Source organism: Guillardia theta, assembly GCF_000315625.1.
Source record: "Guillardia theta CCMP2712 unplaced genomic scaffold GUITHscaffold_333, whole genome shotgun sequence".
Lineage (NCBI taxonomy): Eukaryota > Cryptophyceae > Pyrenomonadales > Geminigeraceae > Guillardia > Guillardia theta.
The window spans coordinates 564-19,115 of record NW_005434344.1 but is presented as its reverse complement, the minus strand read 5'-3'; the positions used below and the strand labels follow the sequence as shown (position 1 = coordinate 19,115).

General features: G+C 56.6%; 5 protein-coding genes across 5 annotated transcripts; 3 read left to right on the top strand and 2 right to left on the bottom strand.

Annotated features, from left to right (window-relative positions):
* Positions 1–188: 188 nt before the first annotated feature.
* On the bottom strand, positions 189–2,219 carry GUITHDRAFT_166901 (hypothetical protein; the record flags this gene model as incomplete). Its single annotated transcript, XM_005818286.1, has 14 exons — positions 2,172–2,219; positions 1,482–1,540; positions 1,366–1,430; positions 1,162–1,208; positions 1,084–1,118; positions 1,001–1,036; positions 884–949; positions 787–843; positions 696–739; positions 588–618; positions 490–543; positions 410–448; positions 299–353; positions 189–248 (listed from the first exon to the last, which is right to left on the bottom strand). Coding segments are annotated over exons 1-14 (684 nt in total), but the record flags the coding sequence as incomplete, so codon positions are not given.
* A 972-nt stretch (positions 2,220–3,191) lies between these two features.
* GUITHDRAFT_122441 (hypothetical protein) lies at positions 3,192–5,405 on the top strand (the record flags this gene model as incomplete). The annotated part of the gene is made up of 1 exon (XM_005818285.1): positions 3,192–5,405. The coding sequence occupies one exon, from the start codon at positions 3,192–3,194 to the stop codon at positions 5,403–5,405; it is 2,214 nt and encodes a 737-aa protein (XP_005818342.1).
* A 303-nt stretch (positions 5,406–5,708) lies between these two features.
* Positions 5,709–7,127, top strand: GUITHDRAFT_156619 (hypothetical protein). Its single transcript, XM_005818284.1, has 8 exons — positions 5,709–5,829; positions 5,922–6,079; positions 6,223–6,298; positions 6,395–6,455; positions 6,502–6,524; positions 6,590–6,639; positions 6,699–6,735; positions 7,034–7,127. Exons 1-8 carry the CDS (start codon positions 5,734–5,736, stop codon positions 7,097–7,099), a joined length of 567 nt encoding a protein of 188 aa, XP_005818341.1. The 5' UTR covers positions 5,709–5,733; the 3' UTR covers positions 7,100–7,127.
* Positions 7,128–7,505: 378 nt separating this feature from the next.
* GUITHDRAFT_149349 (hypothetical protein) lies at positions 7,506–14,644 on the bottom strand (the record flags this gene model as incomplete). Its single annotated transcript, XM_005818283.1, has 23 exons — positions 7,506–7,562; positions 7,606–7,665; positions 7,732–7,823; positions 7,880–10,073; positions 10,120–10,487; positions 10,535–11,601; positions 11,653–11,784; positions 11,829–11,929; positions 12,014–12,163; positions 12,255–12,374; positions 12,438–12,583; positions 12,646–12,801; positions 12,842–12,926; positions 12,974–13,026; positions 13,075–13,132; positions 13,178–13,246; positions 13,291–13,394; positions 13,444–13,501; positions 13,647–13,768; positions 13,813–13,933; positions 14,016–14,121; positions 14,172–14,257; positions 14,318–14,644. The coding sequence occupies 23 exons, from the start codon at positions 14,642–14,644 to the stop codon at positions 7,506–7,508; spliced, it is 5,832 nt and encodes a 1,943-aa protein (XP_005818340.1).
* A 2,643-nt stretch (positions 14,645–17,287) lies between these two features.
* On the top strand, positions 17,288–18,139 carry GUITHDRAFT_149348 (hypothetical protein; the record flags this gene model as incomplete). Its single annotated transcript, XM_005818282.1, has 1 exon — positions 17,288–18,139. One exon carries the CDS (start codon positions 17,288–17,290, stop codon positions 18,137–18,139), a length of 852 nt encoding a protein of 283 aa, XP_005818339.1.
* Between the last annotated feature and the right edge of the window lie 413 nt (positions 18,140–18,552).

The window sequence follows — 18,552 nt, the reverse complement described above, 5'->3', positions numbered from 1 at the left end:
CTCCTGCAGTTCGAGTGAGACACGGACGGAGGAGGAGGAGGAGGAGGAGGAGGAGGAGGAGGAGGAGGAGGAGGAGGAGGAGGAGGAGGAGGAGGAGGAGGAGGAGGAGGAGGAGGAGGAGGAGGAGGAGGAGGAGGAGGATGAGGAGGAGGAGGAGGAGGAGGAGGAGGAGGAACACACGAGTCAGACCTGTGCCGTCTCGGGATCGCAGGTCAATCCAGTCCCGATGGCCCAGACGGGCTCGTAAGCTTCAGGGGCGAGGGATGTCAGTCGAGGGAGGCAGAGAAACAACTGCGACCGATAGTGACGCGTTTCATGTCCTCTTTCGCCACACCAGCAAGTCCCTTGCTCAGCTGCCGTCATCGTCAACTCTCCTGTTTTCCCGCCTCCTCTCTCGCTGTCTCCTCACCTGGGCAGCACAGATCGCCTTGTTGAGTTTCCCGAGGTACTGCGACCGTGTCAGCTCCAGCAGTCAGCGACTTCCCTCGCCTCCGTCTTCGACTCTCCGATGCACAGCAAGGGGTCAAGACCCTCCGCAAGAACCTTGTCTGCATCAGTCCCTTCGCCTCTCCTCCTCCCTCCCTCACCTTCTTGACCTTGCGATTCACGTCTTCGTCGCTGCTTTCCCGTCAGCTCCTCCTGCTCCTCCTGCTCCTCCTGCTCCTCCTGCTCCTTCCCCCTCTCCCTGCCTCCACCTGTTCTTGAAGATCGTTCGCCGCTCGCTATGTCCGCACAGCACCTGCCATGTCTCAGGTCACGAGGCCTCGTGGCTGCAGAGCTTCGCACGTGCTTGCATCCCATGGACTTCACCATCGCGACGGAAACGGCGCCAGTGAACGCGCCCTGCGGCCCGTCAGCCTCCTCCTCGGACTCTCTCACCCACCTTCTCCTCGTAGTAGACGCTCTGAGCTCCGAGCTCCACGTCCGACCCTTTGACCGTGTCCCCGACCTGTCGCCGCCACGTTACTTCCTCCCTCCGCCACATCACAGGAAGGCTCACCGTGTAGAGATAGGCGTGGGGAACGAAGATGGCGACCTACGAGGAGGTTGAGGGTCAGGGGAGGCTCAGGAGCACGAACAGACCTGGGGCTTGCTTCCTTTGCTTCCCTCCACAACGCCTGAGCCTCCTGTCAGCTCCAGACCGCCTCAACGTCGCAACACCTGCAGCCAACTTGGCCGCCTCCTCGATGCTCTCAGGGTTCATTTTCCTGGTATGCACGTCAACAAACACAACACTTCCTTCACATCTAGACTGGCTTCATGCTTTACTTCATCTCTTCCTTCCTTTCTAATCCCCCTCCCCCTCCCCCTCCCCCCCCTTCCTTGATCAGTCTTATGTTTGCTTCTTTCCCTCCGTCTCTCTACCAGTTGCCCGCGATGAAGGGACGGCGAGATGTCATGCAGATGTTCTGCTTCGACGCTTGCCGCTGCTGATCATCATGTGAGAACAACAAGAGAGCAGCAGTTGTTGTGCTCCTCACCGTACGGAGACTCAAACGTGAAGGAAGCTGAAACGCTGCGGCAGCTTGAAGGCTGCAGACTGAGAGAGAAGATGAGAAGGAGAGGAGCGTCAGGGACTTCAGGAACGAGGGACGATCATGACGATGTTTGGAGGAAGCGCACGAGGCCCAGCAGTAGGCCGGAAGGATCAAAGAAAGCAGAATGATGACAAAGAAAGCAGGAGCAGGGGAGCAGGAGCAGGAGCAGTAGCAGGAGCAGGAGCAGGAGCAGGAGCAGACGAGGACGCGAGGGAGACGAGGAGCGAGGAGCGAGGAGCGAGGAGCGAGGAGCGAGGAGCGAGGAGCGAGGAGCAGGAGCAGGAGCTGGAGCAGGAGCAGGAGCAGGAGCAGGAGCAGTAGCAGGGGTAGGGCCAGGAGCAGGAGCAGTAGTAGCAGCAGGAGCAGGAGCAGGAGCAGGAGCAGGAGCAGGAGCAGGGGTAGGGGCAGGAGCAGGAGCAGGAGCAGGAGCAGTAGCAGTAGCAGGAGCAGGAGCAGGAGCAGGAGCAGGAGCAGGAGCAGGAGCAGGAGCAGGAGCAGGAGCAGGAGCAGGAGCAGGAGCAGGAGCAGGAGCAGGAGCAGGAGCAGGAGCAGGAGCAGGAGCAGCAGGAGCAGGAGCAGGAGCAGGAGCAGGAGCAGGAGCAGGAGGAGCAGGAGCAGCAGGAGGGATCTCACCAGCCATGAGCAGGATCAACGAGCGCATCTCGCACATGCAAGGAACCTGAACTAAACCTTGCAAACTAAACCTTGGAAGAAGTCAAATCCCCCTGCGCGGGTTTGCCGCTATCAGAATTTCAAGAACAGAAGATTTAGACTAGGTAAAAGAGGTAGTTGAAATTCTCTGTCTTTTCAAACCCCCTGCGTAGTGCGCCCATTCGCAGTCCGAGCTGAGGCAGACTTGCTGTATGTATGATGGGCGACGATGCTGGAGGAAGCAGGGGAAGGAGATGGCAGAGGTCACTGTTGTGTTGGCTGCTACTCTTCTCCTCCTCCATCGCCAACGCTCTCCCTCAGCATCCTTCTCGCCGAGTCTCTCGTGCATCGCCTAATGGCCAAGCCTCCTCCTGCAAGACAGCATCATATGAAGCTCCGATAGCGCCGATACCAGCTGCAGGGCACGCATGCTCCTCCTCCTCTCCTGTCTCGGCAGCGCTTCCTCTCTCAGGTGACGCCAATCTTCTTCGCTGGAGCATCGCAAATGAGCTCTGGGCCGGCCAGCCTCTGCGTGTGGAGGTGGAGCTGCTTGGTCCCGCCAAGTGGACGGACTTTGTGGTGCAGTTGCAGGTACGGCAGAAGCTCGAGGTGCTCTCATTCAGTGAGCAGCGAGTTTCTCCTGCCTTTCTTTCTCCTGGTGTCACTTGCATCTCCTTCACGCACAACGAGACCCAACCAGGTTCTCTTCACTTCACGTTGGTCCTGCTCTCCGTCACCAGCCAGTCGATTCCACGGGTGGTGCTTGCCTCGGATCATATGATTCATCTTAAGGCGAAGGAGGAGGGAGAGGGAGGACCAAGCTTGACATTCGAGAAGGTCCATCTCCTCCATCACAACTTGACCTTGAACATGCGTTTGCGGGGTCTTCCTCCTCTCCCTCATCCCAGGTGGCTGCTTGTCGTCATGGTCACTGACATCATGAGCATGAATACGACCAGCAGCTTCACTCTTCTGCCCTCTGATCCGCTTCTTCGCATCAGCATGGACTGTCCAGCTGGGGAAGAGCTGCTCGTTGTCCTCGTTCTGTCAGATTCCACCTCCTCCAACATGCGCACAGTGCTCGAGCTGCACAAGCGATTGCAGACGCGCTTGTGCGACCTCAAGGATCACTCGTGCAGACTTGAGGATGTCACCACCCGCATGCCGGAGAGGCAAGACAACAAGTCTGCAACTCATCATCTTCTCCTTCCTGCTTCTGCTCCTTCTCTTGCTCCTGCTCCTTCTCCTTCTCCTGCTCCTGCTTCTGCTCCTTCTCCTTCTCCTGTGGCTTCTGCTCCTGCTCCTGCTCCTGCTTCTGCTCCTCCATCGCCTTCTCCACTAGCATCAGCACCGAACAGATCCGGTGTAGGAGTGCGACCTCACCCGGATGAAGTCTTGTGCAGCGTGTTTCTGAACGCTCTCCCGAAGCAGATCCATGCGCTGGAGCCTCTCGTCTTGTCGGTTTCATTTCACGGGCTGCAGGAGGGCTGCAGGTACAAGGTTCAGGTGCAGATAGTCCTCAAGGACTTGCTGCGAATCGTCTTCCATGAGAACAGAATCGTCCGCCTAGGGGACGAGCAGCCACTGGAGTACCACATCGCTTCCTTCTACCCCGGCAACTTTCTCATCCGCGCGACTCTCTTTGACGATTTTGCGCGGGAGGAAGCGGATGAGTCGATTGTGGCCATGACAACTAAGATGATCGCATCCGTCGCTCCCTGTCAAGTTTCCTACCTCTGGTCCTCGTCGGGTCGCCAGCTGTTCCAGGGCAGCATCTCCTACTCGAACTCTCCCTTCGCTCGCGCCATGCGCGCTGACTCCTCTCCTCCTCATCCTCTGACTGTCACCATGGCCACCATCTCCACAGTGGATCGAGCGACGGTGTTGATGAACACTGCTGCCCACTGGAAGGAGGACATGGCGGTCGCCTTCTACGCGCGGAGCCCTGAGGACGAGCGAGACCTGCGGAGGTACGTCGCAGACTCGCTGGGTCCCTGGTTCTCCTCCCGCAACAAGTCGCTCGAGGCTGTCATGCTCTCCGTGTGCCCCAACCGGGAGGATCCGCTCAAGATCCTCGTGTTCCCCATCAACATGCTGCGCAAGATCGCCTGCTCCATCGCCAAGACCGACCTCATCCTCTACACCGACGTCGATATGATCGCGTCCGATGACATCGCTTCTCACATCAGGCAGGTCTACGAGGGGACGAGGCTGAAGCCCAAGGACCTGCTCGTCGTTCCTTCCTTCAAGGGCAGCAGCTCCTGGCCCCCCGTCGCTGAAATCCAGCGGGGCAACAACACCACGCAGGTTCAGGTCACGACTCACCCGGTCACCGTCGCTGACGTCATCGAGCACTTTATTCACTGCCGCGTTCACATCCCGGGCATGCGATGCGGCATGTGGACCCTCGCGTCTCGCTGGTCGGAGGATGGCGTCTTTCACGCTCCGACGAGCTACGACAGGTGGATGGAGGAGAAGGAGGTGTACGAGGTGAGCTACGTGGTGGGCTACGAGCCTTACTTCGTCGTCAATCGGAGCGCATGGGAGGGGAGGCATGGGGCAGGAATCTACGACGATCGCTTCGTGCACTGGGGGTGGGACAAAGCGAGCATCGGCTTCGAGGCGGCGAGGTTGGGGTACAGCTTTGTTGTCCTCCCGGGTGCCTTCTTTGTTCACGTCTCCTACTGGCTGGAGGACCCTTCTATCTCCCTCCGCCTCTTCTCCATCTCCCCCCGCCCTGAGTACACCGACTGGGGCCCTCCAGACACACACGGCCGGCGGCTGCTGCAGGACGAGGTCCTGCGCCAGGACGCGGCAGGGAAGGGGAAGGCGACGATCGGGTCATGTCTGGTGCCAGCCTTCAAGATCCCGTGCGACCTCTCCAAGCTTCGTCTCCTTCCCCGCCCTCGCCTCCTGTCCCTCGCTGGCTTCCGCATCATCGAGCTGGAGCTCGAGGGGCTCGTGCCGGGCGTGGGCTATCAGATCTCCGTGCACGCGCCGTCGCCGGAGGAGCAGCCGTACAAGGCTGGACACATGTGGCACTTCGCTATCCTGCCGCTTGAGCGCGAGGAGACGGTCGCCATGAATCTCAGCCTCCCGTCCGACCTCCGCCAAGGTCGCTGGATCATCCGGCTGGACCTGCAGGACCTTCAAGCGGCGAAGCTAATGGAGGCGCAAGGAACATTGATATGGGACGAGCGAGTGTACGAGTTGTAGGTCAAGCAGCACCAGCACCAGCAGCACTAGCAGCAGCAGCACCAGCAGCACCACCAGCAGCAGCACCACCAGCAGCAGCAGCAGCAGCTACGATGAGCGTAACTATTTTTAAAGTCTTTTACACTTTTCCTAGTAGTAAAACAAACAATTTTGATGGGGAATGGGGAGGGGAGGGGAGAAGGTGAAGGAGAAGAGGGAGGGAGGAGGAGCGGGAGGAGCGGGAGGGGGAGGAGGAAGAAGGAAGGAAGGAAGAGAGGGAGGAAAGGGAGGGAGGACGGCTTGTGAGTCTTGATCGGACGTTGCAGCAGGAACGCTGGAGGAACACGTGATGAGCTCGCAGGCAGAGCAGAAGCTCAAAGTTCTCGGACCCGTGCTCGTTGTCTTCAGCGTCATCGCATCCATCTACATAGGCACTGTCAACAATGTGAAGTCGTCAACTCCTCCTCCTCCTTCTCTCTTCTCTCATTCTTCTTTCTCTCCTGCTTCATCCTCTCTCGCTTTCTCACGCGCTCTCAGGGGTGGAAGTGGTTCTCGTGGCACCCGACCGCCATGATCTTCGCCTACGTGGGCATGAGCGGCAACGCGGCGCTGATCAAGAAGGTGGGGGGAAAGACCAACACGGAGATCCACGGCTACGTCATGACCCTCGCTGCCCTCCTAGCCTCCTTCGGATGGTGAGAGCAGAGAGGACGAATAACGACCAGGGCAGAGGACGAGGACGAGGAAGCATCAGCAGGGGCAGGGGCAGGAGAAGGGGGAGGGGGAGGAAGAGGAGGAGGAGAATCGAGTAAGCTCGAATGGTCTGAAGGTTTGGCAGGTATGTGATCTACACCAACAAGGACAAGTTCGGCAGACCACACAATGTCACCTGGCATGCATGGAGCGGCCTCGTGGTAATCTCCTGCTCCTCCTCGTCCTTCTCCTCCTGCTCGTCTTGCCCCTCCTGCTCCTCTTGCTCCTGACCTCATAGAGCTCATACGGCTCCTCAGGTTCTTGGCGGCTTCATTGTCATGGCTCCCTTCTCCTACTTGGCGCTGAACCCTGAGAATGGTAAGGGAGAGCGAGAACGAGGAGCGAGAGCTGAACTTGTTCTTAGGCATGTACAGGACAAACTCGCAGGTTTGTGATGGCGCAGCTTGACGACTCTCTGTTTGATCTCTGTTTGATCTCTGTTTGATCTCTAGATCCGTATGATGCACAAGTGGGGAGGAAGGTTTCTGACGTCTCTCTCCTGGTCTCCTCTCACATGCGCTCACGTGACTCTCAAGTGACTCGCATGTCATGTGCCATCAGGTTCACTTGCTTCCTCGGATGGATGACCATGCAGCAGGTCAGGTCATTTCATTCCCCTCCTCCCGCTCCTCCCCTCAGTGCTTCCAGCTCTTTCCCTCCTCCCGCTCCTCCCCCTTCCTTCCCCTGCTGCTCACTTGCTCTCCCTCCCCCTGCTGCTCCTACTGCTCGCTCTGCTACCCTCCCCCCCTCCCCTTCTGCTGCTCCTGAACCCCCCCCCTTCCCCAACTTGCTCCTGCTCGCGCTCGCGCTCCTCCTCCTCCTCCTGCTCTGCTGCTGCTCCCGCCATGCTCCTTGCGCTCTGTTACTCCTAACTGGCTCCGCCTCTCCTCTCTCAGAACTTCATCTCTCGCGCTGCCTTCGCCATCCCGCTTGTCGTCTCAGCTCCCTACGTGCTCTTGTAGACTCAGATACGTTGCCGACAGACAAGAAGTTTACTAGCTCCCCTCAGCATGTTGATCTCCACCCAAGTGATGCGCCTCCTCCTCCTCCCCCTCCTCCTCCCTGTCCTCCTCCCTCCTCTTTGTCTGCCGTCGCACTTGAACTGTGTGGTCAACCGCCTCCAATGTCTGCTCGCTATCAGCATTGAAGGAGAGGGAAGGAGGATAGGAGATGCGGAAGATATGATGATGATGATGATGATGATGATGAGGACGAGGACGAGGACGAGGACGAGGACGAGGACGAGGACGAGGACGAGAAGGTGAAGCAGGAAAGTGGGGATGAAGGGAGGAGGGATAGGAGGCACCTCTTGGTCTGTCCTCCTCAGGATCAGCTGCACCAGACTTCCTGCTCGAGGAGATTAAACGATCAAGAGCACAAGAGTTTCCTACCTTCCTCCCCCAGCAATTTCCTCCTCACGATTTCCTGCAAGGAGCGTCAGGCGCGGGCTCCTCGCGCGTCCTCATACAAGGGGAAGCTTCTCGACGTTGACTCCATCCACAGCGACCAGCACGTCTCCCACGCACACCTGCGGCTCCTTCACTTCCTCCCTCCCTCTCCCTCCCCCTCTCCCTCTCGCCGCCGCATCAGTTACCTGCGGGCAAGCAGAGGCGGCGCTGCCGGGGAGGATGGAGGTGATGCGATGAGGAGCCTTGTCGGTGATGCTCATGCCGATGCCGACCTTGCCTGCCCTCCCCCGTCAGACCTAAACCCTAAACCTCTCTCTCCCCCCAGCTGGAGACCTGCTGAGTTCGCTCGCCTGCTGTCGCACTTGGCGCATCTCTTCGAGAGTTGCCTGAGCTTGACGACCTCAGCCTCCAGGGCCAGCACCTTCCTGTGGTTGCTTTCCATCTTGTTCTTGCTCGCCCCGAGCTCTTTCTTCACGAAGAACAGGTGGTTCTTGGCGATTTTCTCTGCCGTCACCGCTCGCTCCATCTCCTCGCGGTACCTCTCCTGCTCTTCGTACAAGCTCTTGATCGACGACTGGCTGCTCATCAGCTCCTGGTGCGCCGCGTTCAGCTTGGATTGCAGCGAGCGAGCTTCTTGCTCGCACTGCCGGGTTCGCTCCTGCTGGTACTCCTGGTCTCTCTTGAGGTCCTCGTAGAGCTGCCAACGTCTCGCTGCCTCCTCCTCCAGCTCCCTCCTCTCCTTCACCTTCTCTTGCTGCTTGAGCTCGAGCTGAGCCGCCAGCTCCTGCAGCTGAGCCCTCAAAGCTTCATTCTCGCTTCCTGCCGCCTCGCTCTTCCTCCCCTCCACCTCCATCGTCTTCTGACAGGCCTCGAGCTCATACGTCAGGGTCAGCACCTGAGAGTTGCGGATCTCGGCAGCCTTGTGCATCTCCTCCCTCTCGCGCCTGAGCTCCTCCACCTGTCGGAGGTGCGAGCGAGTCTGATGCGTCAGGAGGCTGCACAACTCGCTGACCTCGTCGAGACTTCCTGCCTTCACCTGCAGCTGAGGCGTCGCGACCCCCAGCGCCTTCAGCTCGCTCGTCAGCACCCCTGCAAGAGACTCCACTTGACGCCTGCAGGCGATCAAAGACTGAACCACCAGGACGTCTTGCTTCAACTGCAGGACCACCTTCTCCATGTCCAGCCTGCCTCCTGACATCTGACTCTTCCTCCCCTCGCTCTCAACCTGTGACGTGCTTCTGGCCTCTGTCTTGGCTCCAGACATCCACGACTTGAGGTTTGACAGCAGCGGGTTGTGCTCAGCCGCGTTCTCGAGGAGTTGAAACGAAGACTGGAGGTCATCCATGGAGAAGAATTCTCTTTTTCCCCCACCCTCCTCGACCTCTCCGTCCTCCCGACCAACCTCGTTGCTAGAGGCGACATCAGCCCCTGGGTGCGAGCAGGTGAGGACGACGGAATGAAACTTGGTGAAGTTCTCCAGCAGAGTGGTGAAGTGCTTGTCAAGTCGCTGGTACTCGCGCTCTTGCTCGACCAACTTCGCTTCCATCTCTGCGATCTTGTTGGACTTGCCGGCTATCACCTGCTGTAGCTCCTCGTTGGCGAGCTTCAGGTCCGAGCTCCTGCTCTCCACCTCGCTTCTCTTCTTTGCTTCTTCTGCCGCATGGTGAATCAGTTCCAGCGCGACCTCGTTTATCTTCCCCAGGTGTGTGATCACGTTGTCTGTGTTCTGCAACGTCTCCCTCACTGGAAGCCTCGACCTCCTCCACTCTTCAGCCTCCTCTCCCTTCCCTTCTCCTTCCTCCGGCTCGGCTGCTGTTGGCCAGCAGTATCGGGGGGGGATGGAAACGTCCTTCCACGACTCCCTGGAGGCCTCCAGCGCTTTCTCGAGGTTCTCTCCGACATGTCCGGCTTCTTCCGCCACTACTTTGGTTTTGTCGTGGATCGCATGCAGCACTGCGCTCAGCTCCTCGTTCTCCTGTCGCAGGCTCTCGGCCACCAGCGTCGCCTCCTGCATCTCATCCACCATGGAGGTCTGGTGCAGGTCACTCCGAGTCAAGACCACGTTCACCGTCCCTTCCTCCCTCCTCACGCGCAGACACACGCTCGTCCCCTCAGGCCCCACGATCAGTCGCTGGACGTCAAGGGCGCTCAGTCCTGCGAGGTCTCGCCCGTTAACGCTCAGCACCACGTCTCCCTCCCTCAGCTCGCCGCTCTCATCCGCCGGCCCCCCAGGCAGCAGCTCCTTGATTACCGTCTGCTTGCTCGTCCGCACGATCATCCCCACCCCCTTGAAACGTTGAGAGCTCGTCAAGCTCCCCACCAGCGACCGGCAGACTCTTCGGATCTCCGCCAGCTCCGCGTGCATCCTTCTGAGGGTGCCTGATCCCAAGTCTGACCCGCACGCAGCCTTGAAGCCTCGCAGCAGCTCGTCGTAGTCTCGCTTCCTCTCAGCTGGCTCCCTCAGCAGGCAGCTGGAGTAGAGCTTGAAGATGTCTTCATGCAGAAACCTGATCTCCCCCTCACAATTCTGCTCGACAAGCGTCAGAACAAAGGCAAGCAGAAAATCCGGTCACCTCAATCTTCTGCAGCCATTCTTCTGTCGCGACTCTCTGACTTTCTTTCATCATCTCAACTTCTTCTCGGGTATGTTGCACCCACTCATCATACGCATTAAACTTAGACTTCAAGTCTCTGCACTTCTTCTGCATGGATTGGTTTCGTCCTTGTAGATCATCACACGTCTGTTGCAACCTCTCAACTTTCCTCTCCTCGTCTCGAACTTTGAGTTTGATCTCTTCAACTTCGGGGACGAGCTTCGAAATGTTTGACTCCAGATGTTGAATGGTCTTTTGCATCGCAATGTAAAGAGCCTGCGAGCTTCCGAGGAACCCTTGCTGCTGTTCCTTCTCGCTCTTCAAAGTCTTCGACTGATCGTCGAGAGCTGCAGGGAACGTCAGCGACAGCAGGCAAATCCCGGCATCTCGATACCTTTTCTCAACGACTCATTCTGCAAGGTTTTTTGTTGCATTTCAGCAACTCTCTCTCTGATCTCCCGCTCGAGTCTCTCTATCAGATCTTTGTCCAGCACAGGAGCGGACCGAGTGACCTGCACGTCGACCTCCTTCTTGTCGACGGCTCTCAGCATCTTCAGCTGTATCGAGGACGCACGCGGCCCTCTCAGCAGCTCCCTCGCAGCCTTCGCCTCCTTGACGTCTCCCGTCTCGTCGATCCTCAGGATCCGGTCGCCGACCGCCGCCATGGACCCTGCGACCCTCCACTCGTCGACGACCAGCAGCTTCTCAGCTGACCCGACGGTCAAGTCTGGCTGGAAGGCCATGAAAGGAGCGCCTAAGATGAGGAGCGAGAGCTCGTCGAGAGTTCGGTAGGTCGCCGCCAGCACCGTCCTTTCTTCCGCCTGCTTCTCTACTGCTGCCTTGAGTTGCGAATTCTCGCGGGCCATCCATTGCAAGGTTTCATTCAAACCATCCGCATCCGCTCTCGACGTCTCTTGGTCCTTCGCCGCCTTGCTGATGCTCGCAGACAGCTCGTCGATGCGCGCGTCTTTCAAGGATTCTTGTTCCTTCATCCTCGAGATCTCTTGCTCCAGCTCAGCCATCTTTCGCTTCTGATATTCCACCTGACACGTCAGCGCTTCTTTCATCTTCGTCATCTTGTTCAGGTCTTCTTTCGACATCTTCAGGTCGCGGTTGACGTCTAGGTTGACAGCCTTCACGTCTTGGAGTTCTTGCAGCGAGGCCTTCAGCTTGTTGTTCTCTTCGCCGGCTTTGAGGAGTTTGAACAGGAGGCTGTCGATGCCCTTGCTCACCAGGTCGAAGGACGCGGGCGAGTCTGACTTGGTCTGATAGAGGGAAGCATAGAGCTCATCGAGTTGCTTCTCTTTCGCTTCCTTCTCTGCTGCTAACGCGTGTGACAGTCTTTCTTTCTCGCTCACTTCAATTGCGAGTTTCTTTGTCGTATCCTGCATGTCCATCTCCAAGCTCTTCAGGGTCGAGCTTCTCTGCTCCAGCTCTTGCTCTTGCTCATGTAACTTGGTCCTTCACACAGGCTCAGCCGTCCTCTCCCTCTCCTCCAGCCTTCGCCCTCACCTCAGCTCGTTCACTTTGGCTTCGAGCGACACAGAGTTTGCTTCTAGTTTCAGGATTTCAGCCTCCTTGTCCGCGAGCTGCAACGTGAGAGAGGACTCGGCCCTCTTTCTGTCTTCTACAGCGTTTGAAAGCCTGTCAACACCAGGTCATGCCCATGCATCTACCTCGTGACCTACCTCGATTCGTTTTCTTTCAGAACGTAGATCTCATTCTCTGTCGCAGACAACTTCTTTCTTGTGGCCTCGAGATTTTCATGCAGCTCTCTGAATTGAATGTGCTGAGAGTTAAAGTCTGACATTAACCTTTCCAACATCTGACACGGCATATCACTTCTCCTCTTTGCACTTGTTCCTTAACCTACCGTAAAGCATGCCGACAACTGCGTTGTAAGACAATTCATAGCAAACCTCAAGTTGCTGTTCCTTTCAATCTCTGTTCTTCGTCTAGATTTGAATTCCTGCAAAGAAGCATCTTGGTTGGCTAGAGCAAGGTTGTTGGAGATGAACACGTCCTACAACACGTTCAGGTCTCCTCCCACCCCTGATGCTTTTTGCCTGCAGGTACAGCTGCTCCTCTTTGATGACCCTGACTTGCAGCAGGACCTCGTTGATGGCCTGAGGGATGTCGGAGAAGGAGGAGGAGAAAGAAGCTAGTCGGTCGGTCGCGTCAGCTCGGAGCGCTTTCTCTGTGTGGTATCGCTCCATCAGATTCACGTTCTCGCCCTGGCAAGAAACGAGTGGTCATGAGGCAACAGGCGAGAGGAGCAGGAAGCGTCAGCTGCTTACGATCAGGCGACTGTTCTCCGTCCTCAACGACTCGAGGAGACCCTGTAGCTGTGTCTTGCCTTTTCTCAGAGCATCAATCTCCAAGCTCTGCTCCTCGCAGTCCTTCACTCTCCGGGTGTTTTCTCTGATAAGCTGCTCGTTCTGATCTCCAACATCAGTGCAAGCTCAAGTGCTGGCAGAGAGCAGCTTGCCTTCATTTCCATCTCACGAATCTTTTGCGATTGATTCTCGCACTCAACCGATAGATTGCAATTCAGATACTCTTTCTGCTCGAGCGCTGCTCTCAAAGCCTCCAGCTCCCGCCTTGCAGCGTCGTAATCGGCGGACACTTGATCGCATTTGCTTTTCACGGAGTTCATTTGAGCTGAAGGAGCATAAGAAGGGAAGTAGAGTCAATGCAGCACCTTGGAGTGACTTGAAATCTAACGATTGTTGATGTTTGACTGCTCTGAGGCCTTCTAATTCGCCCTTCAAACTTCCGATCGATCCCTTCAACAACAAGAGCGTCAAGCCATGGAGCCAGCGGCATGTGACACCTGCAGCGATTCGATCTGACTTTCCTGTTTCTCCTTCAGCCGTTCGAGCTCATCTGAAGATTCCAATGAGATATACACCTCTTCTATCATTCAATATCCACCTTTCAACGCCTCTTTGTCAGCTTCAACACCCTTAGTCTTTCCCCTCAAATCAAGAAGCTGGCATGTGACATCAGCACGCCACCAAATCACTTTCTGCTATACTTGAGCCTTCAACTTGTCTTGCTCCGTTGCAGCTTGTCTGAACTGTTCGTCTCGCATTTCGGACATTGACTGTTACCGGTATGAGCAAATTAGAAAAATTTCACGACGAAGACCTTCTGAGAAGACAGTTCTTCAACGAGATGCGCAACTTCTGCAGAGCACTGCAGCATTTGCTCTCGGATAGTAGAGGATTGATGGCTCAACAGACCGTTCAAACCTTTCCACTTCCAGGTCAAGAAGTTTTCTACATGCAAGATTTGGATCACCTTTGGCTTTTTCAACTTCTTTTGTTAGCTGGGTAATAATGGGTTGTTTGGAATCATTCTGAAATGAAGTTAGCCGATCTCAGAACATCCTCTCCTTGCAAACCTCTTGTGAAATAGATTTCAGTTCCACGATGCAAGTTTCTTTTTCTCGCTATCAAGCAGGGTCATTGATGAACAACCGACGTGTCTTGAGATCCGGTCACCGTTTCTTTGGCTAGCTTCTCTTCAAACTGGCTGATGTTCCCTTGGAGCATGAGGATCTTCGATTTGAGATCTTCGGCTTCTGTTGTGAGGTGTTGGTTGTCCAGGGTCAGACTCTTGATGTCTTGCTCAAGTGTCAGCAGCACAACACCATCATGACATGGCTACCTTGCTCGAGTTTGATGTTCTTTGACTCAAAGTCTTTCTGGTGACCTTCTATCTCAGAACCTATCTCCATCAAAGATTTCAATCTCTCGTGTAATTCGTCGATGAGTTGTTGACAGCTCCGCTGCATATCTATGAAGTGAGTCAGAAAAAGAGGAGGCAATCGAATCATTGTTTGGTGCCATACTCGAGAAGTTTCGAGACACCACCAAGTCCTTTTCGCCTTCTTTCTCAGTCATCTCGGTCCAGGCTTCAATGCAATCGTCGATCATGGTAGAGACAGCAGGGTTGTCGTGAGCTAGCTCCTTTGTTCTGCGGGGTGGGGTCATGAAACGAAGACAGCACCCACCCTCGTTGATCACTTTGTGAAGAGATCGAACAGATTCAACTTCGCCGCTATTGTTTCTGTTGACATCTTCTTGAGTTCAATCTCCGTTGTTTTCCCGGTCTAGCAATAGCAAGACATGTCAGACTTATCTGTGAAGCAGTGAAGCTTCGTTGTCATTACCCGAACTTTGTTGAGATGCAGCAAGACCGTCGATCCGGGCAAGTCTGAGCCCACAAGGTCGCTGAGGATTGTTTCGGCAGAGGTTTCCTTGTTGTCGATCTTAACAATGACATCCCCTTTTTCGATTGCCTTCGATAGAAACGCTGGTCCACCGATCACCAACCCATCCACAGTGCAGTCATGCAGCATGATGCCGACCGTGGATTTGTTTCTGAACTGAGTACGGGAGTTATGAGGGACAGAGAAGATGTCAGCATGGACGGTCTCATGGATCTTGTCCTTGACGCGGAGACAACTCTGCACTTCCTCCTTCAACCTTCCCACCATTCCTTCGCTCTCTCAGCGTCTACCCAACCCTTCCTATAGAGATTCACCCCGGATTCCTGCACAGGCCCGACCCCCGTCACCCCCTACCCCCTCATCTTCTACCATCCACCCTTTATCACCCCCTCCTTCTAGCTCGACTGCCTACCTGGTACATGTACCACTACCCCCCCCCCTCCCTCTTCCTAATCCTGACCACCCCCCAGCATTTCTGTTTCTATCGCCCGATTTGGCACTTGCCGGAGATGAGCGACCGTGCGGCACTACCGGTATTTCTCCCTCGAAATACCCCACCACCTACCCCGGGCTCCTCCCCCTCCCCTAGGCCGCCGGCAGCGGCAGCCCGGCCGGCTGTCACTCCAGTCACTACTAACAGGCTACTCAGACTGAGAGTCACGGCCCGGCACCGGTAGGCTACTAGCCTACCGGTAGTACCGCCGGGGCGCTGCAGTGAGGCTCTGCTGCCCAGCCTCTTCCGATCCGAGTGCCTGCCGCTGCGAGTCCCGGCGGACGGAGTCACCGCGAGCAGCACACAGCGCCCACCGTCACCGTCACGGGGCCCGGGGGTCCGGCCGCTGCTGGGCCCGGGGCGCCGCGGCCGGGCCGCCCGGGCAGCGCCCGGGATCATCCGAGGCTGGCGATATGATACTGAGGCGGAGGCTCGGCCCGGGGCCCGGGCGGCGCCCGGCCGCGCGGCCCGGCCGAGTTAGTGCCAGGTCGCCGGGCGGCGGCCTCCGAGCCGGGTCACGCGCGGCAGGTCTTGCCACCGTGACCCCGGCGTGACCCGGAACCGTGCGCCGTCGGCCCCGGAACTTGGGCGGAACGGTCCGGCGCCGATGATCCCGGAGCCGGGACCGTACTGCCACCTGGCCCGTGACCCGGCACTGCTGACTCAGTGAACAGCACTGTCAGCAGCCTGGGCGCCGCAGGCCCCGCGCCGGGCTGCGGAACTCGGAACGTTGAAGCCAAGTTGACTCGTGACAGGCCGGGCGGGCCTTGAGAAGTTGCCACCGTGACTGCCGCCGGGTGCTCACAGTCACTGAGTCACTGAGTCATTAGTCAGTTAGTCACGGACATCGGAGGGGCCGGGGGCGTCACCTGCCTGCACTTGTAGGCTTTTGAGACTACGCTGACAGTAAAGAAAGAATGACCCCCCCACACTTAAAACTCAACCTTTCAACTGATACCCCTGTTCAGAATATGTAATCACTGGAAAATGACTGGTGGGGTAGTTCACCCTACCCGTCCTAGTACAAATATGAAGAGCCTTGAGTTTGTGACCCTCATAATGGCCCAGCCCACCCCTACCCTTCCAATATCCCTACCCCACCATCACTCCCCAGATTACGGCAGACTACCCCTGGTCTCAATGGGAATCGTACCCATTCATTTAGCTTATGGCCTCACCCCTACCCCCATTTTTCGTATCAATGGTACTACCCCTCCCTGGGTTCCAAGTACGTACTTTGCCGAATCGCATGTGACCCGTACCATGTATCCTAACGCTGATTCCTACCCCCCCATTCTGACCCTACCCCCCATCACGTAGCGGCCCCGTTCGATCTGCTAACAAATCAGTACCCTTACCTACCTGTTATCTCTTCACCGGTGGCATTTCCTTGTGGGTTTCGATAGGGTGTTCATGAAGGGGTGATTCATAGCTTTTGATCGATGATTATGAAGGGGGTAGTTCAGCCCTACCCATCTTATTTTCCAGGCACCGGTGTATTTGACGATACCACCCCCTGATATGGGGAGGATTCTGATTTTGTCTGTTTAGATGGGGTCCATTCAAGTACCCTACCCTTCGTTTCTCACGAACCCCTCACCCTGCACTTTGTGGCATATAAACTGGATTACCGCCATGCTTCCCGTCCCCCCTGCCCTCCCTAGCTCCTGCTGCTGCTGGTTCTACGAACTCTTCCTCCTCTAACATCGCTCAACTGAAGGCTTCACATCTTTCGCCAGCTTCTACTCGTCCTTCTCCTCCTCCGCCGCTGACGCCACTGCCACCTTCACTCATAACAGCTACCACCTACTCCTCCACATCCACCAACACCCCTTCCCTGTTTTGCAAAACTGCGAACAAATTGAGATTACCTCAAAAATGACACTTACAATTACATCAGATGACTGATCGAGCTGATATGTCCCATCAAGTCGAGAGGTAACGCATCGGCCCTGCAGGAATGAAAGCGCAGGCTCGATTTTCTCTTGTCGGTTTGTTTGCTTTCCTCTTGGGAAACACTCGGGCAATTCCATGCCAACAGGTGAAGATCGAAGGCTTTTCGACGCACTCTTTCCTGAATGGAAATATTCAATCAAGAACGTCACCTTATGCGAAGGTTGCACAGGCTGGTACCACGCGACCGAAAACTATATAATTGTGCGGGGGACAAAGTCAGACTGGTTTCTTGCCTCGTCGCCTTTACAGTCACCACTTGTGTACAACAACACCATCTTTGCTATCAACATGCAAGCACAGCAAGGAAGTGGAGAGGATAGCGAGAAGGTGAGTAAGGCGGATTCTATACCTCCAGCAAAAGGATGGGTGGTTTTCCTTTTGATCACTCCCAAGGCTTCATGCTTGACCTCACGGTCGACTGCATCTGCTCCTCCTCAACATGTCTACTGGGCAATGGGGACATGATGATGGTGATTGTTGGAGTCTTGTCCTTCTGTTTCCTCTCGCTCCTCTGTCTCTGCGTGTTCAATCACATGTATCGGGGGAGGAGACGAGACCTGGTGCTGCGGGCTGAGGATGAGACTGACGACCTTCCCGCTCATCCGGGCTTCGTGGTTCCTGTGAGCTTCGAGACGAGGAAGAGGGCAGAGATCATCCTCGAGACCCTTCGCCACGTCCCCAAGGGCAGGATACACCTGGCACAGGCGTCGACGTCGCTCTCGCCCAAGATAATGAACTTGCATGTTGACTGGGAGCACGGAGACATCAACCTCCTCATCCCCAACCACTCGGGCGTGAGCGAGTACCTCGACTCCACCGTCGCCTCCTACATCTCCCAGCGATCGCAGCTCTCCTGTGCTGACATGTGCGTGCTCTGCTTCGATCGCAAGCGGGACATTCAACTTAGGCCCTGCCAGCACAACGTCTTCTGCGTTCAGTGTGTCTCGGAAATGCTGTGCAGGTGGCAGAAGCGAGAGGGGCTGCTCTGCCCCATCTGCAGGACGCCCTTCAGCTCGCTCATCTACACGGAACCCGCAAAGGCGGAGGAGGCGGCAGGGACGTCAGGAGACAAGTTAGAGAGGATGGAGGGCGAGGCGGAGACAGCGATCGACATCCATGCGGTCACGGCAGGATCTGACACGATGACGGCCAAGGATGCGAACTTAGTGTATGAGATGGCCGCTGCTGAGGGCAGGACAGACTGGACGAGACGAACAGAACAGGATACGATGGCGCAGGTGATCGGGCAGGAGGAGGGAGCGGCGGCAGGGCCGGAGGCGGAGGAGGAGGGAGAGATTGGTAGGGGTCTGTGAGGGTCAGGGAGGAGAACCTTGTACATTACCGACATCATAAGATTATAAACATGAGCAGCTCACGCTCAGTCTGATATGTGCTCCCACTGCATGATCGCTCGATCCTGTTGGCTCGTAAGACCATCGAAGTCCCTTGCGCCATGCCAGGGGAGAAGCCGAGAGCGAGGAATGAGGAGGAGTGCAGGGACAGATACAGGTTAGGAGGAGGAGGAGGAGGAGGAGGAGGAGGAGGAGGAGGAGGAGGAGGAGCAGCAGCAGCAGCAGCAGCAGCAGGAGAAGGAGCAGGATTGACCTTGGCACCCACTGTAATGAGGTACTTGTCGTTGAAGGTGAAGCGACAGTTAGCAACGAGTGAGGAGTGGCCCTGTCAGGCTTCAGGGAGGGACGAGAAGTAAAGGAAGAGGGTGGTGAGA

Bases quoted from the DNA above. Each gene is read 5' to 3' on its own strand.
- GUITHDRAFT_156619 (XM_005818284.1), top strand. From the start codon at position 5,734: ATGAGCTCGCAGGCAGAGCAGAAGCTCAAAGTTCTCGGACCCGTGCTC. The intron at 5,830-5,921 runs GTGAAGTCGTCA...ACGCGCTCTCAG, and splicing joins ACATAGGCACTGTCAACAAT to GGGTGGAAGTGGTTCTCGTG. The intron at 6,640-6,698 runs GTCTCCTCTCAC...ATGTGCCATCAG, and splicing joins TTTCTGACGTCTCTCTCCTG to GTTCACTTGCTTCCTCGGAT.